General features: G+C 43.1%; 1 protein-coding gene across 1 annotated transcript in view; it reads right to left on the bottom strand.

Moving 5' to 3' along the window:
• LOC133460965 (trafficking protein particle complex subunit 9-like) overlaps window positions 1-26,106 on the bottom strand; it is a 162,012-nt gene that overhangs the window by 66,200 nt on the left and 69,706 nt on the right. Inside the window, exons 15-19 of the mRNA XM_061741675.1 lie at window positions 24,422-24,554; window positions 24,152-24,315; window positions 19,415-19,567; window positions 4,650-4,771; window positions 1,712-1,854 (exon numbers count right to left, since the gene is read on the bottom strand). Of these exons, the coding sequence (XP_061597659.1) occupies window positions 1,712-1,854; window positions 4,650-4,771; window positions 19,415-19,567; window positions 24,152-24,315; window positions 24,422-24,554 (715 nt within the window). The remainder of the gene's footprint in view (window positions 1-1,711; window positions 1,855-4,649; window positions 4,772-19,414; window positions 19,568-24,151; window positions 24,316-24,421; window positions 24,555-26,106) is intronic.

Genomic DNA, 26,106 nt, shown 5'->3' with positions numbered 1-26,106 from the left:
ATTCCTGCTCCAGATGAATTAATATCAGTGATTACATACTAACTAAAAGTGTTCCTGATGAAGTCATCTTTGCTCCTCCTCCTCCTCCTCCTCCTCCTCCTCCTCCTCCTCCTCCTCCTCCTCCTCCTCCTCCTCCTCCTCCTCCTCCTCCTCCTCCTCCTCCTCCTCCTCCTCCTCCTCCTCCTCCTCCTCCTCCTCCTCCTCCTCCTCCTCCTCCTCCTCCTCCTCCTCCAGGTCTGCTCTCCTTCATCTCCCAGTAATTACAGCCAATCAGCAGCTGATTGGAGGCAGAAGATTCTCTGATTGGACTAATGAACCGGGTCAGAGCAGAACCTGCTGCTGCTGCAGCTGCTCCGGGCCGGCTCTGCTGATCACGTATCAATACTTCTGTATAGTACCAACCCCCCCGATGTGGTGCAGCATCATATAAAAGAAAATCAATTAAATCACTCAGCGCTGCATCTATGAGCAGAAAGAGCAGAAACGGACCAGAATACAAGGAGCTAAATGTGTTTTTATGTTTCTGCAGAAACAGATAAATGTGTTTTTATGTTTCTATGTTTCTGCAGAAACAGATAAATGCAGGAAAACAAACCCTGACTCATCGTTATTCACACTAAACAAACGCTGACTCATCGTTTTTCACCTGATCCAAACCTGGTGTTTCCAGAGTCGATGTTTGGATTTACTGAAGAAACAAACCATCCGCTATAAAATATCTCTGCCTGGTGTCAAGCAGACGTTTTTAACAGAGTGGGAGCGTTTAATATATATATAATAAAAATTAAATATCAATATTTAAGCTATACATCCCGCCAGGCCGTGGTATAAACTCATTATACCACAGTTAACAACCAATCAGATCATTATACATATAAGGATTTATGATAGCAGGATTTCTTCTAATTGGAGTGGGGGGATTCCTGGTGTATCGACAAACACGTAAGTCGTCGACAGCTGTTCTGGCTCTTTCAGAGCTGCCGGACGTGGCTGAAGGATCAAGCAAGGTGATCAACACTCAGACTTTAACGCTGGGGGAGCAGGCCCGTAAGCTGGATGTGATTCTTGAACAGAATCTCAGGCTGGCGGCGTCTTTGAGCTCATTGGCAAGATGGATAAGACCTTGGAGAAGTTGGAAGCTCGGCTTGGCGGGAATTGATCACTAATTCGTCTGATTGGAGTCGCCATTGATGAACCAGAGACTAAATGCAGACGGAAAATTACTGAGTCTGTCTGTTTTTGCAATATAATTGTTGATTCTATAATCTGGCCTTGACAGGGCGGTTTTTGCCGATCGCTCTGGTCACAATCTCGCTGGTGGAGTGTAAACAAGGGGGCTCTGCCCCCACTAGCCCTCCCCTCTCAGGAACATCTGTGGACCTGTTTCAGAACTGACCGAGCCGTCTGATAACATCAAGGACATTGGCTGAGAGCAGTTCTGGGCGAAGTTCACGGACTCATCGCTTACACACACACTTGCTGATAACCACCTCCCTCAACTCAACGCCTTCCCCGGCCCCCCCTCTTATCAGCCCCCCCAACAGTCTCCGGGTTTCGAGCGCCACGAAGTCGCGGCGATCACCTGGATGTGCTGTGATTCCACAGTTAACAACCAATCAGATTGCAAGATTTCACCGTTTTCTAATGGTATTTTTATGTCTCAGAGAGAGCAGGGACCAGGACCAGTACCGGGTCATGACGGGGTTCTTACCTGGTAGCGGGCAGCGTGCTGACCCGGGTGAAGAACAGAGACGGTTCCAGGTCCACGTGGACCCCCAGACCCAGTTCCCGGTAGAAACCTTCAGATCCTCCTGGTCCTCCAGAGTACCGGAAGTTCAGGACCGCCTCCAGGGTCTGTAGGGAGAAGGGGGAGGTTAAAGATCCAGAATCCAGACCCCCCTGACCCTCCAGAACCCCCCACTCATCCCTGATCCACCAGAGAACCTGAAGTTCAGAACCGCCTCCAGGGTCTGGAAGGAGAGAGGGGGGACGTTAGACCGATCAGACCGGGTTAGACCACCCAGAACCTCCAGGGTCTGGAAGAAGAGAGGGGGAGGTTAGACCAGGTCCCTTCAGCTGGGAGGGAAACCACTTGTTAGTCAGGGACCACCGTGACTGGGGGGGTCCTGGTCTGGGGGGTCCGAGGACGAAGCTGAGCCAGAATAACAATATTATTATTATTATGGGGTGTAGAGACTGAGCAGTGAAGGACGGCGGCGTCTCCATGGCGTCTCAGTGAGTCGGCCTTCGTTAATTTCTGTCGGGGGACGATGAGACGGAGGACGTGGAGAGTCTGATCACGTTTTTCTCAAATCAGAGACTAAATACCTAAAAGTAAAACTTGGATCGTTGAGTCCAGGCTCCATGAAGCTCCACTAAAACTCTACTGACTTGTTTACGGCCAGAGTAAGTTGTGGCATCAGATAAACAACTCCCATAATGCAGCGGGGCGTGTTCTTGCTGATGTCTGATCTGCAGCAGATTCACTGGTTTATACTGATTTACACTGATTTACACTGATCCTCATCACAACCTGAAACCCTGACGTCACCGAGCAGGAACATCGTTCTCTCATCAGCACCGACTCCAGACCTGAAGATGCAGTTGGAGGTGAAGGAAACAAACACAGCCTGTTGTTGTCATTGTTTTAGTTGTTGCCATCGTTGTCATCGTAGTTGTTGTTATCATTGTTTTTGCCTCCAGCAGGTTATAAATATCTGCATCGTAGCTCAGCAGCTTCTGCAGAGACGGAGCAGCAACGGAGCTAAAAATAGAAGCAGCAGCAGCCGAGTCGAGTCAAGTCTGCATCTGATTAACCACCAGGAGTGAGGCCCCCCAACACCGCCCCTCCGTAGGAGCTGCTGCCCCCTCCAACACCCCCCTACAGCCCCCACCTCCGGCTCTGAAAGGTTCATCAGGTTCATGCAGGTTTCTGCTGCTCAGGTGATTTGAGGACACACCAGCAGGTAGAATCGGGTCTGGATCAAGACAGAAGAGGTTTGGAAAGCCCGGTTCCAAACTCAGCACTGGCCCAGAACCAGAAACAGAACCAGAACCAGAACCAGAACCAGAACCAGAACCAGAACCAGAACCAGAACCAGCCCTGGAACCGGTTTGGTGGAAAAGGGGGAACAGGGACACCAAAACGTTGAGGTGTAACCACAACCAGAGACGTGAGCACGAACAGATTAGATAGAACGATCGATCGAACGAACAGATTAGATAGAACGATCGATCGAACGAACAGATTAGATAGAACGATCGATCGAACGAACGAACAGATTAGATAGAACGATCGATCGATCGATCTAACAAACAGATTAGATAGAACGATCGATCGATCGATCTAACAAACAGATTAGATAGAACGATCGATCGAACGAACGAACAGATTAGATAGAACGATCGATCGAACAAACAGATTAGATAGAACGATCGATCGAACGAACGAACAGATTAGATAGAACGATCGATCGAACGAACAGATTAGATAAAACAATCGATCGAACGAACAAATTAGATAGAACGATCGATCGAACGAACGAACAGATTAGATAGAACGATCGATCAATAGAACGAACAGATTAGATAGAACGATCGATCGATCAAACAAACAGATTAGATAGAACGATCGATCGAACAAACAGATTAGATAGAACGATCGATCGAACGAATGGACAGATTAGATAGAACGATCGATCGAACGAACAGATTAGATAGAACGATCGATCGAACGAACAGATTAGATAGAACGATCGATCAATCGAACAAACAGATTAGATAGAACGATCGATCGAATGAACAAACAGATAGATAGAACGATCGATTGAACGAACGAACGAACAGATTAGATAGAACGATCGATCGAACAAACAGATTAGATCGATCGATCGATCGAACGAACAGATTAGATAGAACGATCGATCGAACAAACAGATTAGATAGAACGATCGATCGATCAAACGAACGGACAGATTAGATAGAACGATCGATCGAACAAACAGATTAGATCGATCGATCGATCGAACGAACAGATTAGATATAACGATCGATCGAACGAACAGATTAGATAGAACGATCGAACAAACAAATTGGATAGAACAATCGATCGATCGAACAAACAGATTAGATAGAACAATCGATCGAACAAACAGATTAGATAGAACGATCGATCGATCAAACAGACAGATTAGATAGAACGATCGATCAATCGAACGAACAGATTAGATAGAACGATCGATCAAACGAACAGATTAGATAGAACGATCGATCGATCGATCAAACGAACGAACAGATTAGATAGAACGATCGATCGATCAAACGAACGAACAGATTAGATAGAACGATCGATCGATCAAACGAACGAACAGATTAGATAGAACGATCGAACGAACGATCGATCGATAAACCATGCGACCCCCCAGAGACCAGCTCAGCCTCCATGGGGAGACCGAGTCCAGGTCCGGTACCGTCCCGGTTCCCCAGTTCCCTCACCGGTACCAGGTCCGGTACCAGGTCCGGTTCCCCGGTTCCCCGGTTCCCTCACCAGTACCAGGTCCAGTACCAGGTCCGGTTCCCTCACCGGTACCAGGTCCAGTACCAGGTCCGGTTCCCTCACCGGTACCAGGTCCGGTTCCCCGGTTCCTCACCTTGACGTGGCTGTACTCGTTCTTGGCCGGGTCTCCCACGAGGGTCTTGCTGTCGGACCGGACCGGTTTGAGGACCTGACGGAGCGGGCTGGAGATGGGGAGACCCGTGATACTGATCCCATCTGGGGAGAAACAGAACCAGAACCAGGATCAGAACCAGAACCACAGAACCAGAACCACAGAATCAGGGGGTGGAGACGGGTTAGTCAGCTGTGACGACCCACAATGCCGAGCAGCGGCTGAGCTGGTCAGTTATCACCGTTACTTATCTCAGAATGACCGGGCTGAACCGACCTGAGCTTGTTTGGACCAAACAGACTTTGTACACCATCATTTCTCTAGCTCGGAAAAACATGACTGAGACATAGTTTTGCATGAAATTGTCCTTTTCAACCACTTCTTTACAGCCGTATTCACAGCAGCTGGTTTCAGGAGGTGGAGTTGACCTCTCAGATCCTCCCATCACCTTAACAACATCAATAACAAAGTTAGTCTACCACCACCTTAACAATATATCAATATCAAAGGTCTGACATCAGTCCAGTTAGACCAGTGTCTCCCAACCTGGGGTCCGGGCCCCCCCCTGGGGTCCGGGCAGAGATCTCTGGGGGCGCGAAACTTTCTCTGCTTTGAGGATACGCAGTAGGGCTGGGCGATATGGACCAAAAGTCATATCTCGATATTTTCTAGCTGAATGTTGATACTCGATATATATCGATATTTTTTCTGTGCCATAATTGGGGTTTCCCCCAAAGCATTATAGCATAGCATCTCTGTTAGCATCTCTGTTAGCATCTCTGTTAGCATCTCTGTTAGCATCTCTGTTAGCATCTATGTTAGCATCTCTGTTAGCTTCATTTTTTTCTGAGGCAAACCCTTAAAAAAACAGTCAGTTTTAATACAAAGCCTCGTGCCAAATGTCACACAGGTTCATTTATTAACAGAGGTCTGCACAATATCAACATGTATAAAACAAATTAAATAAAAATAAACTGCCTGCATATATAGAATAAAAATGCTTCTTGAATAAAATAAAACAAATATCCCTTTCCTGCATAACAATTAAATTAAAATACACTGTAATTAATACAATGTAGACAGTAACAGGCAGACTTTTCCACTGAGGTTGACAGTTGTGCAAATAACAAAACATTTGTGCAAATCTCAAATAAAACATTCAAGTCAATTTGTCACAAAATAAGCTATATCAAAATCATAAAAAAAATATATATATATATATTTTTTTTAAATCGATATAAACGATATTGTCTCGTACCATATCGCTTTTGAAAATATATCTATATATATTAAAATCTCGATATATCGCCCAGCCCTAATATGCAGTTGTAAAAATTATATTTGCACATGTTAAATACATGACAATAACACACCTATTGTAATGGAATACAGTAATCCAAGTCTGTATAAACCCACTTAGAAATATATTTTGGTCATTTTAAAATACTGAGTTATTTATCAGGATAAAAACTTTAAAACGTATTATTATATCATTATTCAACATTTAATCTTACTACTACTCCGACAGGTTGTTAAAGGAAAAATGTTAAAAAATGTTGCTCTCATATTATAAGAGACATTTTTCTGAAATATTTTTATGTCCTTGCAATTATTTTTTGTGCGTATTTTAGACATTGGTGACACAAAAGGAAGGTGAGAAAAACAAAGTACAGGGTAAACCAAAGAGAAATGTATAAAAAAAAAACATAATTCATGTTAATGTTTTCAATTAAAGGTTTGTAACAAATCACTTTACACTTTTGGTGCCAGTACGTACGGGTCTTAGAAACAAGTAGGGGAACAAGGAAAAAAGGTTGGGAACCACTGAGTTAGAGGTCTGACATTAGTCCAGTTAGAGGTCTGACATTAGTCCAGTTAGAGGTCTGACATCAGTCCAGTTAGAGGTCTGACATTAGTCCAGTTAGAGGTCTGACATTAGTCCAGTTAGAGGTCTGACATTAGTCCAGTTAGAGGTCTGACATTAGTCCAGTTAGAGGTCTGACATTAGTCCAGTTAGAGGTCTGACATCAGTCCAGTTAGAGGTCTGACATTAGTCCAGTTAGAGGTCTGACATTAGTCCAGTTAGAGGTCTGACATTAGTCCAGTTAGACTGACATTAGTCCAGTTAGAGGTCTGACATTAGTCCAGTTAGAGGTCTGACATTAGTCCAGTTAGAGGTCTGACATTAGTCCAGTTAGACTGACATTAGTCCAGTTAGAGGTCTGACATTAGTCCAGTTAGAGGTCTGACATTAGTCCAGTTAGAGGTCTGACATTAGTCCAGTTAGACTGACATTAGTCCAGTTAGACTGACATTAGTCCAGTTAGAGGTCTGACCTTAGTCCAGTTAGAGGTCTGACATTAGTCCAGTTAGAGGTCTGACATTAGTCCAGTTAGAGGTCTGACATTAGTCCAGTTAGAGGTCTGACATTAGTCCAGTTAGAGGTCTGACCTTAGTCCAGTTAGAGGTCTGACATTAGTCCAGTTAGAGGTCTGACATTAGTCCAGTTAGAGGTCTGACCTTAGTCCAGTTAGAGGTCTGACATTAGTCCAGTTAGAGGTCTGACATTAGTCCAGTTAGAGGTCTGACATCAGTCCAGTTAGAGGTCTGACATTAGTCCAGTTAGAGGTCTGACATTAGTCCAGTTAGAGGTCTGACATTAGTCCAGTTAGAGGTCTGACATTAGTCCAGTTAGACTGACATTAGTCCAGTTAGAGGTCTGACATTAGTCCAGTTAGAGGTCTGACATTAGTCCAGTTAGAGGTCTGACATTAGTCCAGTTAGAGGTCTGACATTAGTCCAGTTAGAGGTCTGACATTAGTCCAGTTAGAGGTCTGACATTAGTCCAGTTAGAGGTCTGACATTAGTCCAGTTAGAGGTCTGACATTAGTCCAGTTAGAGGTCTGACATCAGTCCAGTTAGAGGTCTGACATCAGTCCAGTTAGAGGTCTGACATTAGTCCAGTTAGAGGTCTGACATTAGTCCAGTTAGAGGTCTGACATTAGTCCAGTTAGAGGTCTGACATTAGTCCAGTTAGAGGTCTGACATCAGTCCAGTTAGACTGACATTAGTCCAGTTAGAGGTCTGACATCAGTCCAGTTAGACTGACATTAGTCCAGTTAGAGGTCTGACATTAGTCCAGTTAGACTGACATTAGTCCAGTTAGAGGTCTGACATTAGTCCAGTTAGAGGTCTGACATTAGTCCAGTTAGAGGTCTGACATTAGTCCAGTTAGGTCTGACATTAGTCCAGTTAGAGGACTGACATTAGTCCAGTTAGAGGTCTGACATTAGTCCAGTTAGAGGTCTGACATTAGTCCAGTTAGAGGTCTGACATTAGTCCAGTTAGAGGTCTGACATTAGTCCAGTTAGAGGTCTGACATTAGTCCAGTTAGAGGTCTGACATCAGTCCAGTTAGAGGTCTGACATCAGTCCAGTTAGAGGTCTGACATTAGTCCAGTTAGAGGTCTGACATTAGTCCAGTTAGAGGTCTGACATTAGTCCAGTTAGAGGTCTGACATTAGTCCAGTTAGAGGTCCGACATTAGTCCAGTTAGAGGTCCGACATTAGTCCAGTTAGAGGTCTGACATTAGTCCAGTTAGAGGTCTGACATTAGTCCAGTTAGAGGTCTGACATCAGTCCAGTTAGAGGTCTGACATTAGTCCAGTTAGAGGTCTGACATTAGTCCAGTTAGAGGTCTGACATTAGTCCAGTTAGAGGTCTGACATTAGTCCAGTTAGAGGTCTGACATCAGTCCAGTTAGAGGTCTGACATTAGTCCAGTTAGAGGTCTGACATTAGTCCAGTTAGGTCTGACATTAGTCCAGTTAGAGGTCTGACATTAGTCCAGTTAGAGGTCTGACATTAGTCCAGTTAGAGGTCTGACATTAGTCCAGTTAGAGGTCTGACATTAGTCCAGTTAGAGGTCTGACATTAGTCCAGTTAGAGGTCTGACATTAGTCCAGTTAGAGGTCTGACATTAGTCCAGTTAGACTGACATTAGTCCAGTTAGAGGTCTGACATTAGTCCAGTTAGAGGTCTGACATTAGTCCAGTTAGAGGTCTGACATTAGTCCAGTTAGAGGACTGACATTAGTCCAGTTAGAGGTCTGACATTAGTCCAGTTAGAGGTCTGACATTAGTCCAGTTAGACTGACATTAGTCCAGTTAGAGGTCTGACATTAGTCCAGTTAGACTGACATTAGTCCAGTTAGAGGTCTGACATTAGTCCAGTTAGAGGTCTGACATTAGTCCACTTAGAGGTCTGACATTAGTCCAGTTAGAGGTCTGACATTAGTCCAGTTAAAGGTCTGACATTAGTCCAGTTAGAGGTCTGACATTAGTCCAGTTAGAGGTCTGACATTAGTCCAGTTAGAGGACTGACATTAGTCCAGTTAGAGGTCTGACATTAGTCCAGTTAGAGGTCTGACATTAGTCCAGTTAGAGGTCTGACATTAGTCCAGTTAGAGGTCTGACATTAGTCCAGTTAGAGGTCTGACATTAGTCCAGTTAGAGGTCTGACATTAGTCCAGTTAGAGGTCTGACATTAGTCCAGTTAGAGGTCTGACATTAGTCCAGTTAGAGGTCTGACATTAGTCCAGTTAGAGGTCTGACATTAGTCCAGTTAGAGGTCTGACATTAGTCCAGTTAGAGGACTGACATTAGTCCAGTTAGAGGTCTGACATTAGTCCAGTTAGAGGTCTGACATTAGTCCAGTTAGACTGACATTAGTCCAGTTAGAGGTCTGACATTAGTCCAGTTAGAGGACTGACATTAGTCCAGTTAGAGGTCTGACATTAGTCCAGTTAGAGGACTGACATTAGTCCAGTTAGAGGTCCGACATTAGTCCAGTTAGAGGTCTGACATCAGTCCAGTTAGAGGTCTGACATTAGTCCAGTTAGAGGTCTGACATCAGTCCAGTTAGAGGTCTGACATTAGTCCAGTTAGAGGTCTGACATTAGTCCAGTTAGAGGTCTGACATTAGTCCAGTTAGAGGTCTGACATTAGTCCAGTTAGAGGTCTGACATCAGTCCAGTTAGAGGTCTGACATTAGTCCAGTTAGAGGTCTGACATTAGTCCAGTTAGAGGTCTGACATTAGTCCAGTTAGAGGACTGACATTAGTCCAGTTAGAGGACTGACATTAGTCCAGTTAGAGGTCTGACATTAGTCCAGTTAGAGGTCTGACATCAGTCCAGTTAGAGGTCTGACATCAGTCCAGTTAGAGGTCTGACATCAGTCCAGTTAGAGGTCTGACATTAGTCCAGTTAGAGGTCTGACATTAGTCCAGTTAGAGGTCTGACATTAGTCCAGTTAGAGGACTGACATTAGTCCAGTTAGAGGACTGACATTAGTCCAGTTAGAGGTCTGACATAAGTCCAGTTAGAGGTCTGACATTAGTCCAGTTAGAGGACTGACATCAGTCCAGTTAGACTGACATTAGTCCAGTTAGAGGTCTGACATTAGTCCAGTTAGAGGACTGACATTAGTCCAGTTAGAGGTCTGACATTAGTCCAGTTAGAGGTCTGACATTAGTCCAGTTAGAGGTCTGACATTAGTCCAGTTAGAGGTCTGACATTAGTCCAGTTAGAGGTCTGACATCAGTCCAGTTAGAGGTCTGACATTAGTCCAGTTAGAGGTCTGACATTAGTCCAGTTAGAGGTCTGACATTAGTCCAGTTAGAGGTCTGACATTAGTCCAGTTAGAGGTCTGACATTAGTCCAGTTAGAGGTCTGACATTAGTCCAGTTAGAGGTCTGACATTAGTCCAGTTAGAGGTCTGACATCAGTCATTAGTTCTATGTTGTTTAGCAGACTCCATAACAGATATTTAGATGTTTCTGAGCGACGGGGGATTCTGGGGTTTCTGTTCCTGACCTTGACAGACATGGCAACAGCAGCAACAGCAGCAGCTGCAGCGCCAGCAGCTAATCGCTACAACCGCCGGGCCTTTCACACAGAGGATTCCCTACGTCAGACCAATCACAGACCAATCACAGCTCTCTCTGACGTCAGAGCAGTTCCCCTCAGGAGAGGAGACTTTATCAGTCTCTGCAGCCTCGGCGAAGGGGACGGGGGTTCAGGCGAGACCTGGAACACTCAGGGACCGGCAGACACACAAGCTGACTCAACCAATCAGAGGAGACTCCCTGATTTACCAGAACCAATCAGAGGAGACTCCGGGACCAGCGTGGGTCAGACAGTACAGAGGCTCGAATGCAGATTCTAACTGCACTGATTAATCTAAAACTGTCGTCAGACTGACGACGAGAACGGCAGGAGATCCATTTAACAACAGAGGACCTGGGGGGGGGGCTAATTACTAGCAACATTACTGACTCACTGACCTACAGTCGTGTCTTTATATTTGTTAATGCCATTTAAAAAGATCCAGACCTGCAGTTCCTTTACTGGCCACTAGGGATGGGCCGTATGGACTAAAAGATTTATCACGATCATTTCTGGCATTTATCCTTATAACCATAAAAATGACGATTAAAAAAATACCAATTCAACTCCATCTTTGTAACTATAAATCTATTACATCTGCTTTCTTTCTTTCTTTCTTTCTTTCTTTCTTTCTTTCTTTCTTTCTTTCTTTCTTTCTTTCTTTCTTTCTTTCTTTCTTTCTTTCTTTCTTTCTTTCTTTCTTTCTTTCTTTCTTTCTTTCTTTCTTTCTTTCTTTCTTTCTTTCTTTCTTTCTTTCTTTCTTTCAGGCTCATTTCTTTCTTTCTTTCTTTCTTTCTTTCTTTCTTTCTTTCTTTCAGGCTCATTTCTTTCTTTCTTTCTTTCTTTCTTTCTGGCTCATTTCTTTCTTTCTTTCTTTCTTTCTTTCTGGCTCATTTCTTTCTTTCTTTCTTTCTTTCTGGCTCATTTCTTACTTTCTTTCTTTCTTTCTTTCTTTCAGGCTCATTTCTTTCTTTCTTTCTATCTTTCAGGTACGTTGTGCATCTATTTAACACAGAACCATAAATCAGTTTTACACAAAAACATCATCAACGGGAATTTATCGTTTTTACCGCGAGATACAAATTCTTGACGGTTTATCGTGAACGGTAAAATATCTCCCATTCTTAGTGGCCACCAGGGTCTGGATCCAGACCTGATAGTTTTAGGTCTCATCTCTTTCTACCACATCAAGTAAAATTATTCAAAGCCATCCATTTAGGTCACCTCATGTACATTTTTTTTCCTACAGACTCATTACTCCGGCACTTTAGAACCAACTTGTTGTACATTTTGGAATTGATTAACTGGTCTCTCAGCACAATTGACCAAGTTTTTGCGACAAGAAGACAAGGGATGGGACATTTTTTACTGGATACACAATGGACTCCTACAAACACTGGAAACCGTTGTGCTTGGTGATTCTGTCTGTCGAGGACGTTGAAGATCCTTCATAATTGGATTTATGATAACAGGATTTCTGCTGATCGGAGTGGGGGATTCCTGGTCTATCGACAAACGCGTAAGTCGTCGACAGCTGTTTTGGCTCTTTCAGAGCTAAATCAATGCTCAGACTTTAACGCTGGGGGAGCAAAGCCGTAAGCTGGATGGGATTCTTGAACAGAATCGCAGGCTGGCGGCGTCTTTGAGCTCATTGGCAAGATGGAGAAGACCCTGGAGAAGTTGGAAGCTCGGCTTGGCGGGAATTGATCACAAATTCGTCTGATTGGAGTCGCTATTGATGAATCAGAGACTAAAGGCAGACGGAAAATTACTGAGTCTGTCTGTTTTTACAATATAATTGTTGATTCTATAATCTGGCCTTGACAGGGCGGTTTTGGCCGATCGCTCTGGTCACAATCTCCCTGGTGGAATGTAAACAAGGTGACCGGAGTCAAGTTCTCTCGTCTGATTTATGTCTGACTTGGCAATAAAGCTTTTTCTAATTCTGATTTTTTCCTTTCATATTATTTTCACTTTTATGTTGCACCAAATCACCAAAACAAATTCCTTGTGTGTCTTAAACTACTTGGCAATAAACTTCTGATCATGTCTAATTCTTAGCATGTTTCTTGTTTTGATTGACAGCTAGTTCAGCTATTAGTTATCATTATTAGTATCTGTTGTTGTTGATTTCATAGAAACAGCTGTGATTGGACAGCTTCCTCTGCTGTGTCTTGTGTTTTCCTGCAGCACGCCGCGCCACCGTCACCCACAAAGCTAATACCACCGGCGGTGCCGTCGTTAGCGGCGACGCTCACACCATTTAACACAATAAAGCTGCTGTAAGTGAAGGCCCATTAGCTCAGCTACGGAGGGGGCGGTAGGGGGGTATTAGCTCGGTCTGGGGGGATCAGCCAGGCCTGTTTGAGTTACGGTGGGGGAGTATTAGCTGAGTCACGCTAGGGGGGGGTCAGCTCAGGCCCGGCCGGTTCCCAATGTTCCCAATGTTCCCTCAGCTCCGTTCAGGGTTAATTTGTTCCTTCTGCTAAAGCAGAGAGGACACCGAGTCCCCGGAAAACAAACTGATCAACCCGATTAGTGAGGCTGAAACATCCCATAATGATCCATGTTGACATTCTGGAGGGAGAGGGAACTGTAGAAGAAGAACTGGATAAACCCTAATGACATCATCACCCACAGGATTCTGGGTAATAAGTGAGCTTCGATTGGTGCTGCACAGTCAATCAATCACAGTCAGACTAGTAAACGATGGAGTAAGCTTCAGGTCATGTGACCCATTAGTTTCTGCAGAGCCGTTTTGAAGCCCGTCAGGACTAGAGGACATTCATGTTCCTCCTCATGGCTCCTTCATCTGCAGCTGCTGCTGCTGTCAGCGTGAGGGACTGATGTTCCTAACGCTGCACCTTCTGCACCCTTATTTAGCAAATTTAAATTATCATTTTTTTCTATTAACAAGTTTCAAACATGCCTGTTTATGTTTAAGTTAATTTATTGCAAACAAGACATTCCAGGCACTTTTCATAATTTTTTTCTGTTATCATCAGATATTCATTCTCATTCAGTTAGAGGTGGAAGAACTTTCATTTACCTCTTTGTCTTTTACCTGCAGTCAGCAATCCTTTATCAGATTCCATGGCCCTCAACTCTGGAACTGTTTAGATAGATCTCTTAAATTAGCCTCATCCTTAAAGGAGCATGAGGCAGGATTGTGGCAGGATTTATGAAAAAAATCTGTATACATTTTAAGTTTTCTAGTAATAATGTCAGATGAAGCGTTCCAAACCCAAAAGAATGATTCCTCTAGTGTATCTCTCCGTTGCCTTGAACAGGCTGTTGCTGCAAAATGTGCTGCAATTCTGTCCCGAATTTCCCGCGCTGTCCTGTGGATGTGACGTCACATGACGCTGCATGCACGTTCTCCCCGTTCTCCCGTGCCGGCTTCACTGTTGGCTGCAGTGTCATGTCTCTTTTTTCCTATTTTTTCCTCTTTTTTCCTCTTTTTTTCTCTTTTTTCATTGTTTCTGTTTTTTTCCTCTTTTTTCCTATTTTTTCCTCTTTTTCTCTCTTATTTTTTCTCTTTTTTCCTTTTTTTCCTATTTTTTCCTTTTCTTCCTCTTTTCTCCTCTTTTTTACCTTTTTCTCCTCTTTTTTTCTCTTTTTTTCCTTTTTTCCTCTTTTTCCTCTTTTTTCCTTTTTTTCCCTTATTTTTTTCCTCTTTTTTTCTCTTTTTCCCACTTTTTTCCCTTTTTCCTCTTCTTTTATCTTTTTTTCCTATTTTTTCCTATTTTTTCCTTTTTTTCCTACTTTTTCAAATTTTTTTCGCCTTTTTTCGCTTTTTTCCTATGTTTTCCTTTTCTTCCTCTTTTTTCCTCTTTTCTCCTCTTTTTTTTCCTTTTTCTCCTCTTTTTTTCCTCTTTTATTCTCTTTTTTTCCTCTTTTTTTCTCTTTTTTTCCTTTTTTCCTCTTTTTTCCTTTTTTTCCCTTATTTTTTTCCTCTTTTTTTCTCTTTTTCCCACTTTTTTCCCTTTTTCCTCTTCTTTTATCTTTTTTTCCTATTTTTTCCTCTTTTTTTCTCTTTTTTTCCTATTTTTCCTCTTTTTTTTCCCATTTTTTCCTCCTCTTTTCCTCTTTTTTCCTCTTTTTCTCTCTTATTTTCCTCTTTTTTCTCTTCTTTTTCCTCTTTTTTCCTTTTTCTCCTCTTTTTTTCCTCTTTTTTTCTCTTTTTTTCCTCTTTTTTTCTCTTTTTTTCCTTTTTTCCTCTTTCCTCTTTTTTCCTTTTTTTCCCTTATTTTTTTCCTCTTTTTTTCTCTTTTTCCCACTTTTTTTTCCTTTTTCTCCTCTTTTTTTCCTCTTTTTTTCTCTTTTTTTCCTTTTTTCCTCTTTTTCCTCTTTTTTCCTTTTTTTCCCTTATTTTTCTCCTCTTTTTTTCCTCTTTTTTTCTCTTTTTTTCCTTTTTTCCTCTTTTTTCCTTTTTTTCCCTTATTTTTTTTCCTTTTTTCCTCTTTTTTCCTCTTTTTTTCCTCTTTTTTTCCTATTTTTTCCTTTTTTTCCTCTTTTTTCCTTTTTCCCCCTCTGCATGCCCGTTCTCCCCGTTCTCCCGTGCCGGCTTCACTGTTGGCTGCAGTACCCCCAACGGCCGTCGTGGTGAAGGGTGGCGCTAGAGAGTCTCATTTCTTAAAAGGAGCCTCAAGCTCCTTTAAAAACGTTTAGGACCAGCTTGGTGGGGAATCTTTTATCTAGACAAAATTAACAGGCTATTATTACGGAAATGAAATTGCCATTTCATGGATATTTTTGTTTGTGTACTTATTGTATTTTTCTTTGTTTATTTTACCTTTTCTTTTTTCCTTTCTATTCTTTTGCTATTGACTGATTTGTTTTTGGTGATTTTGTATTGGGGGAGGATTTCTTATAAGCCCTTCGGGCTTCTTTTCCTCTCCTGCACAAATTATTTGTCTTTATATGATAAAAAAATTATTGTATTATCACTGTGCAAAAAATAAATAAATAAATAAATGTCACCCGGCAACAGTGAACACATGAATATTCATCCTGCTGGAAACAGGATTCCAGCTAACCCCCTCGTACCACTTAGGAGTGTCCGGCGCAGATAAAAAGATGGTCATTTTGTGCTCAGTTCAGACTAAACTCTGTGTACAGTAGTAATTTCCTGGAAGAGACTGAACCTCCCAGAGTAAAACATTGGTTTAACAGTCTTTCCAACGTTCTAGCCATGGAGACGTTAACAGAAAGTTAAAGTTAAAACAGAGGAAGCTGGACTCTAACATGGAGACAATCAGCATTCCAGCGTTTCATTAGCAAAGACAGCAGAACCCGCTAATCCCCCGCTAACAGGAGCTCAGAGACCAAACCAGAACCAGGATTTATGTAAATAAGTTCATCAAGACGACATTATTAACGTCAGCAGGACGTTATTAACAGAGTTCAGGTATCGGAGCAGCAGATCAACGTGTTCAGCAGCAGCCGGGGCGGAGAGGCGTCTTATCTCGTTAATTCAGGGCCTCCATTGTTGCTCGGTTAATTAAAACAGGGAGACATGCAGGTCACATGACCTGCATGTTTATCTCCCCCCACCAGGTCACATGACCTGGTGGGGGGAGATAAACATGTGTTTCCCCCCCGACGACTCCGACCCTGGAGTTAATGAATATTCATTAGCTGGGGATGGAGAGGAAGAGGAAAAGGTCCTAGTGAAGAGGAAGAGGAGGAGGGAGAGGAAGAGGTCTGAGTGAAGAGGGAGGAAGAGGAAGCTCCTGGAGACGGAGCATCAATATTCAGACGTATCAATGAATATTCACTTCAACAGTTGTGGCTCAAATGTTAATGAACAGGATGCAACGATTTGTAAACCAGGGTTTTATTCACCACATGGAGCTAATGTTGTTTTTTTCAGTCTGTTTCAATTTTAGTTTCAGTCTAGTCTTTGGGTCCAGCTATCTTCTTTTCTTTTTTTACCTTGTCTGCATACATTAATGGTTGATACCATGCTGGTAAAAAGATAGTAGCTGGATAGCTGGCTTTTACCAGCTATCATTTTAGTTTTTAGTCACGTTCATTCTCCTTTTAGTCATGTCTTAGTCGTGTTTATTATTATTAGGGCCCGAGCACTTGCGGTGCGAAGGCCCTATTGTATTTGCAGGATTTTTTTTTTTTTTTTTTATTTATTTATTTTTTTCTTCTGACAAAGTGATGGCCTTTTTGCCCCCCTTAACATGCCCAAAAAGTCACCAAATTTTGCACCCAAGTCAGGCCTGGTGATAAATGTGATATTTAATGGTTTGCATTAATGGGCGTGGCCTAATGGCTCAACAGCGCCCCCTTGAAAACTTTGTGCCTCAAGCCCCACGATACGGTTTGACGTACATGCACGAAAATCGGTACACACCTGTATCATGGCACAACTTAAAGAAAATTCTCTTGGCGTCATGCCCGAAACCGAACAGGAAGTCGGCCATTTTGAATTAATCGTGTCACTTTGGCGCAATTTATGCCATTCCTTCGGCAGTTAATTCAGCCCGAACCGTAACGTGCACCCAGGTGTGTTATACATCAAAATGTGCGTCTCCCTCCTGCGACCACACGCATTACTTTTCTCTTTCAAAAGCGTTACCGTGGCGACGCTAGACGCCAAAAAGCGCGCCCACCCTTCATCTGGTTGGTTCAGACAGAAAAAACTTTGCGCCTCAAGCCCCATAATACGCTTTGACGTACATGAACGAAAATTGGTACACTCCTGTATCATGTCGCAACTTAAAGAAAAGTCTCTTGGCGCCATGGCCGAAACCGAACAGGAAGTCGGCCATTTTGAACATTCTGAATTAATTGCGTAATTTTGGAGCAATATGAGCCATTCCTTTGAGAGTTAATTCAGCCCGAACCGTATCGTGAACCCAGATGTGTTATACATCAAAATGTGCGTCTCCATCCTGCGACACCACGCATTACTTTTGTCTTTCAAAAGTGTTACCGTGGCGGTGCTAGACGCCAAAAAGCGCACCCCCCCTTCATCTGATTGGTCCATATTTGATAGTTCTCCAAAAGTCACCAAATTTTGCGAGCAAGCCAGGCCTGGTGATAAATTTGATATTTCATGGTTTGTATTAATGGGCGTGGCCTAACGGCTCAACAGCGCCCCCTAGAAAACTTTTTTCCGCTATAACTTTTGAATGGTTTGACATAGGAAGTCGTGGGTGGTGTAATTTCTGATATGCTTATGGGGACGGTGGCCGTGAGTGCGAGGGCCCGTTCATCGCTGCTTGCAGCTTTAATTATTATTATTATTATTATTATTATTATTATTATTATTATTATTATGGGCATGCCAAGTAGTGGCATGACCATATTGCAATCGTCCAGAATGGCCCAAAGGGCAATGTTGCTAGCATTTTGCTAACAAGCTAAGGTCGCAAAAGTCCCACTGCGCACCAGCGGGTGTACAGCATGACCCCGCTCGGATGTGGAAAAAAAAAATCCCCAAAAACTAAAACACGGCCGGAAAAACGAGGAAAAACATGAAAATGAAGGCGATATATTAGTATCTAGAACAGGTTTCCCTTTTCTTATTCTTATTCCGCACTTTTTTTCGACCGTTAATGCGGCCCGAACCGGAACGTGCACCCATGCATGGCATACATCGTTGGATGCGTCTCCATCGTTCCTCGATGGGCATTACTTTTCTCCGTAATAGAGGTTACCGTGGCAACGCTAGTTGCCAAAAAGCAAAAAAAAAGGCGAACATTCCGACGCTTATTGCTTGGCCGAACTTTATCGTAGAGACATCGTTCAAACTTTCAAACACTCGGCCCGATTGTCCCTAACCGACCGTACAACCTTATTATGCCAAGTATTACAGTTTTTGTGATATTGACCTTTCATTTTTATTTTTTTTTCCGTTTGACTTTGGACGCTTGTTGCTAGGCAACAGGTTATCGTAGAGACATCGTACAAATGTTTCCCGACTCGGCACGCTGTGGACTTCAACATACTCAAATTTCATGAAGCTGGGATTTAAGGAAATTTTATGTCAAAATCCAGGCCACATGGCCCCATTCATTCGGATGGGGTTTTTTACCACGGTGAAAAAAAAAACCTATCCGTTAACGTAGCCTGAACCGGAACATGCACCCATGCAAGGCATACATCGTTAGATGCGTCTCCATCTTGCCTCGATGGGCATTACTATTCTCAATCAAAAGCGTTACCGTGGCGACGCTAGACGCCAAAAAGCGCGCCCCATCAATAACTATTGGGAGCACAGGAATGAATGAAATACAAGCGTAAAAACACCTCAAACTGACATAGAACCACCCTAAACACAACCACTACAGCCCCAAACCAAAGCAGTGAGAGGGGTCGCATGGGCAGTAGGGCATGCCCATATCAAAATTTCCAGAAATTTTCTAGTTATTATTATTATTATTATTACTGGTGTATAAAGTCCTGTCATCTGCGTAGAGTCAGACTTAAGGAACATAATCCTCCACTATTCGCCCTCGAGTGTTATATGAATGAATAATTGAACAATAAGTTCTATTATTATAGAGAAATGTTAATAATTCTATGGAAACATGTAAGAACATTAGTAAATATCTTTGATGCATATTTATTTTTAAGTTGTTATAAATCAAATAATTGTTGGAGTTTTGACATTTAGAGCTTCTTGTTTGAGAAACAGTTGAAAGAAAATACCGTGACAGAACTGGAGGAACCGGTACCGGGTCCGTCAGGGGAACCGGTTCAGAACCAGACCTGGACCGACCCAGCTGGGCGTAAACACAGACGGAGGTTCTGGAGGTCAAAGGTCAACCTGGGTCGGTACTCACCATCGTTCAGGTCCTGCAGCAGGTTCTCCTGGCCAGAGAAGTCCAGTTGGGCCCGGATGCTGACGCTCAGAGAAACGGACCCACCGGGCCGGACCGGCAGCTGGGACCGGAACTGGGCCGGGTCCCAGACCAGGAACTGGCCCAGGACTTTCTCTGTGGGGACAGAACAGAACCAGAACCGGATCAGAACCAGAACCAGACCAGGAACTGGCCCAGGACTTTCTCTGGAGAGAGAGGTGTGAGGTTAATCAGACTTTTGAACTAGTTTATCCTTATGAAACTATCACATGCTTTGTTAACAGCTGTCCCATTGTCTTTGGGGTTAACTAAAGGTTAGTTGGACGCATTTGTTCAGACTTCCCATTGACCCAGTGACCCATTGACCTTTGTCCTTTTAAAACTTAAGTTTCTGCATACCACAGATTAGTTCCTCTTTAATTTTAATTAATTAATTTTGAGAAAAAGTGTCGAAAGTCGAAATTTGAGAAAAAAAAAGAGATTTGAGAAAAAAGTCGAAATGTTGAGAAAAAAGTCGAAATGTTGAGAAAAAAGTCGAAATGTCGAGAAAAAAGTTGAAATGTCGAGAAAAAAGTTGAAATGTCAAGAAAAGAGTCGAAATTTTGAGAAAAAAGTCGAGAAAAAAGTCGTAATTTTGAGAAAAAAGTCAAAATTTTGAGAAAAAAGTTGAGAAAAAAGTCGTAATTTTGAGGAAAAAGTCGAAATGTCGAGAAAAAAGTCAAAATGTCGAGATTAATGTTGAAGTACAATTTCGAGAAAAAAGTCTCATAGCACCTTAACAGCTATTTATGCAGGTTCCTGGAAATGATGGGATTTTTCAAAACGTAGAGGGGGAAATATCCGTTTTTGGAAATACCCGGCTCTGTGGAAACGTGGCCTTAGAGACAGGAACAGAACCGGAATCAGACCCACGTCCCTCCGTCCGGCACCAAACCGGAGACACGTGACAGTAAAAACGGGTCTGGAGAGGTTGAACATGAACGAGCTTCCAGACGGCAGCAACGTCACTTCAATGTCAAGCCCTCCGTATGTTTCCTGTTTTCTTCCAATTGTCCATTGTCTGTCTATTCACTGACAGTCCTTATATGGTCATTTCCTGTCACAGTTTCTCAATAAAAGCATCATGCAGGAGGAAGATCTTTGGGAGAAGAGCTGAGGAGTTCTCCATGAGGGCCTCGTGCCCTGCACTCCTCTGCTGTCTCCCCCTTCTGCAGAAGTGCGTTAAACCCATTCCAACAGTCTCTGTGTCTTTCCTCGTTATGAATTTATGTAATGTTGATTTAGGACCCAACATTTTGGTGCCGAAACCCGGGACCTCAAGATCTGTGACGTTGGAACGGCGTAGGATCAAAACAGGCCACCTAAAACTTTAGGGACGGGGCCAATAGCTTTGGTCTTGCGCCGGTCCGGAGTCCGGTGACGGGTCCCCGAGCCAGGAAAGGCACCTGAGACTGGTGAGAGACCTCCTCTTACTTAAATACCTGGGGTATTGAAGTATTTTTGTTGATTTAGGGCCCAACAGAGGAACACACCCAGTGTCAAGCAGGACCAGGTCCAGTTTAAATGAACTGGATCAACTGGGACCGGCAGAGGTCTCAGGTTCTCCCTTAAACCCAGATCTGGTGTGGAGACGCCTGGACCGACTCCACGGTCCCAGACGGGTTTAAATCAGATGACGGTGAGAAGATGACGGTGACGGTGATCAGAACCCGGAAGAAGTGGCTCCTACAGGCCAGCCTCGCCAAGACATCGACCAGAATTCTTTATCTTCCAGCTGGTTCACCAAACTGGGTTTACCCCACAACATTCCTCCCACAACTGTAGACGTCTTTTAAATATCATCCACGTTTCCAGAATTCCCCAAAAGGACCTATTTATCCTCAGTTGAGATGCTGAAAAAGCTTTGGACCGGGTTGAATGGGCATTCTTATTCTGGATCTTGCAAGAAGTTCAACTGTGTTGATAAAAGTGTGTCCTGGACTAAGTCCAGATTCTGGACCAGAATACTTCCCAATAAACTGGGTAGGGGCAAATGGGAATTAAATATATCATTAATCAAATGTATCATTAATTAATTAAATGTGTCATTGATTAATTAAAATGGGAATTAAATATATCATTAATTAATTAAATGTGTCATTAATTAATTAAACATATCATTAATTAATTAAATGTGTCATTAATTAATTAAATGTGTCATTAATTAATTACATGTCATTAATTAATTAAAATTTGAATGAAATGTGTCATTAATTAATTAGAATGGGAATTAAATACATAATTTATTAATTAAATGTATCATTAATTAATAAAATGTATCATTAATTAATAAAATGTAATTAATTAAATTGATTAATGATACAATTAAAATAACGTTAATTAAAATAAAATTGGAATGAAATATGTCACTAATTAATTAAAATACAATTCATTTTAAGTAAAAAAGGAATTAAATTATTTCAGTATTTAATTAATTATTTCAGTATTTAATTAATTAATGACACATTTAATTAATTAATTATATATTTAATTCCCATTTTAATTAATTAATGAGGTATTTATTTATTTAATTTTGGTAATATTGGTTTACCTCACCGCTGCAGACATTTAACATCCAGCAGTTTCTCATCATCTTTTATTTTTCTATATTGATATTTTTATTTTGGTCATGAGAAAGAAAATAATAATATTTATCAGCCACAGAACCACTGGCCGGAACTATTCGCTCACATCCAGATCTACATGGTTACAATACACAATACACCGAAAATAAAATATCATTGTACGCAGACGATATGTTGTTATTCCCCACTCAACCCAGGATTACAATTTTCTCCGGGTAGCAGATTAACGGGGGCAAAAGTTACCAGAACCAAGTACAGAATCCTCTCAGGTACAGAATAGCATCAGACAGATTCACTTAATTCTTTTCTTTTTGGTCCCGTCCTTTTTGTTCCATCTGTTATGTTGATGTTGGGCATTGCTTGTTTATTTACATTCTTTTATGCATGTTCTTGTATGTGGACGCAAATACCAGTAAATGAAGAGAACAACTGCTTTGAAATCCAGCAGCAAAGATAGTGGGATGGAATAAAAGAGAGAGGGAGGAAGCAGCCGCTGAGACGGAGGGAGGAAGATTTAGACGATATCAGGCTTGTAAAAAAGTACAAGACGTTTGTCTGAATCCAGCTCTGTAATCGGAACAGCAGACTCTGAATAAAGAAACCGTTATCTTTGTTTAATTAAAAACCACCAGATACGACTGGTTTCAGCTTCACGTGTTCGGCAGAGACAACGTCCCTTTGGGAGGAAATGAAGCCGGAGAAAATCCACTTCTGGAAACCAGCAGGTTCAGCTGACGGGGAAATATAGATTCACCTGATCAGTTCTGATCTGTTCTGATCAATACTGTTCAATAAAAGTGCTGCAGCTTTAACTTCCTGTTTCAGGAAGATTCCGATGACCAGGAGAGTTTAAAACAGTTTCTTTTCTTCCTCTTATTGTTATTTTGAGGATAAACTGAGCATATTTGTCGATGACCAAGCGTCTTCATTAAGGTCCGAGCGTCTTCGTTAACGTCTGAGCCTTTTTGTTGAGGTCCGAGCGTCTTCGTCGAGGTCTGAGCGATATTAAGGTTACTACGTCGTACAATCACAGAGATGATTCTAGAACCAGAACTGATGTTTTCTCCACAGAGATCCAGAGCTTCTCTAATCCCTCCCTGAATCTGCAGGTTTCCTGTCTGGTATTAAGGATGACGGCACCGCGGCACAAAGACAAATGTTTTGTTTGTCTTTCCACAGATGTCTTCCTGTTGCGGCTCCTCATCTTTTATTCATCCAGCTCCCACAGAGAGGGAAGGGAGTGATGGAGAGACGTCTGAGAGACGAGACGCCGGGAGGCTGCAGAACCACCGGACGGACGATAGGTGGAACGAACGGACGGACGGACGGACGATAGGTGGAATGCTACTTTTAGAGATCTTCATCATCATCACCATCATCACCTTCATCACCATCGTCCACCAGCTCCTTCTTCTGCTTTCAGTGAAACTACAGTCAAACTATTTTCCGCCTGAGTTGGTGATAGAGTTCAGTTCCATCAGCTGGAACATCAGAGGTCAGAGGTCAGCTCATGTTTGATGTAGCGAATCAGAGAGAGCGAATCAGAACCATCACTCACCCTCACTGATCCCACCAAGAGAAAAACCTTCGACTGATCGTATCTTCTTCTTCTTCACAGGACTTACTTACATGTTAAAGAACTAAATCAAACATGTATCACTAGGGTTAGGGTTCCTGCAGGGACCAGTCCAGATGCATCTACAGGTTTTCTTCCTCATCGCTGAGCGAAGTCTAAAACAATTGATTATATCAGTTAAATCTTTCTGAAAGAAAGAAAGAAATAAAAAATGAGGAAGATGGAGAAACGAAAACAAAAAAATCCAATGTTTAGAAACTGTGTCACGGTGATGATATCACAAACTAAACGATGAAGGATGAGTCTCGTTTACGTTACGATGAAAGAGGTTCTTTCCAGGTTTGACGAGGAAGTTGATTCAGTTGTTTGGTCCAAATGCAATGAGAGAGGGAACCTCAGAGACGGAGAGAGGGAACCTCAGAGACGGAGAGAGAACCTCAAAAATGGCGAGGGAGCGTCTCAGGGTCCCTGATATCTGCTGCTTCGCTGCTGAACTGTGAATTACCACTAGCGTCTCACCTTTGGTGGTCACCATCTTGGACGACAGCTCCAGCGTCTCGATGTCCTCCGATCCGATGTTCTCCAGCGTGATCTGCAGCTGCTGCGTCTCTCCGTTGAACAGCTGGATGGACACGGAGCTGGAAACCTCCTCCTTGCTCATGGGCTGGGGCACGTGGGCCGACCTGGACGCAGAGAGAGAGAGAGAGGTTTGTCTACAGTCACTGCATCTCGTTAATAGGTGACCTGGTTTCTGATGTGAACCGGTACGACTCCGGGTTCGTCCCTCACCGTGGCAACGACGTGCTGAGCTGCAGACGAGGCAGAGACGGGATCACCTCCACCAGACACCCACCCGTCTTCACCCCGGGGAGACTCTCCAGCAGGCAGTCGCTGGTCACCCCGAACACCGACGTGTGGTAACCTGGGGACAGAATCAACGATAGAACCAACGATAGAACCAACAATAGAACCAACGTACGTACGAACGAACGAACCAACCAACCAACCAACGAACCAACCAACCAACAAACCAATGAACCAACGAACCAACGATGGAACGAACGAACAATGGAACGAACGAACCAACGATAGAACCAACGAACGAACGTACGCACGAACAAACGTACCAACGAACCAACGATGGAACGAATGAGCAATGGAACTAACGAGCAATGGAACGAACGAACCAACGAACCAACGATAGAACCAACGAACGAACGACCGAACGACGGAACAAACGATGGAACGAATGAACCAACGATAGAACCAACGAACGATAGAACGATGGAACGAACGACGGAACAAACGATGGAACAAACGATGGAACGAACGATGGAACAAATGACCGAACGAACGATGGAACGAAGGAACGAACGATGGAACGAACGACCGAACGATGGAACGAACGATGGAACGAAGGAACGAACGATGGAACGAACGATGGAACAAATGACCGAACGATGGAACGAACGATGGAACGAACGATGGAACGAAGGAACGAACGATGGAACGAAGGAACGAACGATGGAACGAACGATGGAACGAACGATGGAACGATCGAACGAACGATGGAACGAACGATGGAACAAATGACCGAACGATGGAACGAACGATGGAACGAACGACCGAACGATGGAACGAACGACCGAACGATGGAACGAACGATGGAACGAACGATGGAACGAAGGAACGAATGATGGAACGATGGAACGAACGATGGAACGAACGACCGAACGAAGGAACGAACGACCGAACGATGGAACGAACGACCGAACGATGGAACGAACGACTGAACGATGGAACGAACGACCGAACGATGGAACGAATGAACAATGGAACGAACGAACGAATGATGGAACGAACGAACGAACGATGGAAGGAACGATGAACGATGAACGAATATGAACTGAACGACACGAAGAATAGAAGAAAAGAAAAAAACGAAAAAGAAAGAACGAATCGAACGATGGAACAAATGACGAACGAAGAGAACGAACGAACGATGGAACGACGAAGAACGATGAACAAATGACCGAACGAAGGAATACGAACGATGGAACGAAGGAACGAACGATGGAACGAACGATGGAACAAACGAGGGAACGAATGACCGAACGATGGAACGAACGATGGAACGAACGATGGAACGAACGATGGAACGAAGGAACGAACGATGGAACGAACGATGGAACGAACGATGGAACAAACGAGGGAACGAATGACCGAACGATGGAACGAACGATGGAACGAACGATGGAACGAACGATGGAACGAACGATGGAACGAAGGAACGAACGATGGAACGAACGATGGAACGAACGATGGAACGAACGATGGAACGAACGATGGAACAAATGACCGAACGATGGAACGAACGATGGAACAAATGACCGAACGATGGAACGAACGATCGAACGAACGACCGAATGATGGAACGAACGATGGAACGAAGGAACGAACAATGGAATGAACGA

The sequence above is a fragment of the Cololabis saira genome, chromosome 15 (genome assembly GCF_033807715.1).
Source record: "Cololabis saira isolate AMF1-May2022 chromosome 15, fColSai1.1, whole genome shotgun sequence".
Classification (NCBI taxonomy): domain Eukaryota; kingdom Metazoa; phylum Chordata; class Actinopteri; order Beloniformes; family Belonidae; genus Cololabis; species Cololabis saira.
This window is presented reverse-complemented; position numbering and strand designations above follow the sequence as displayed.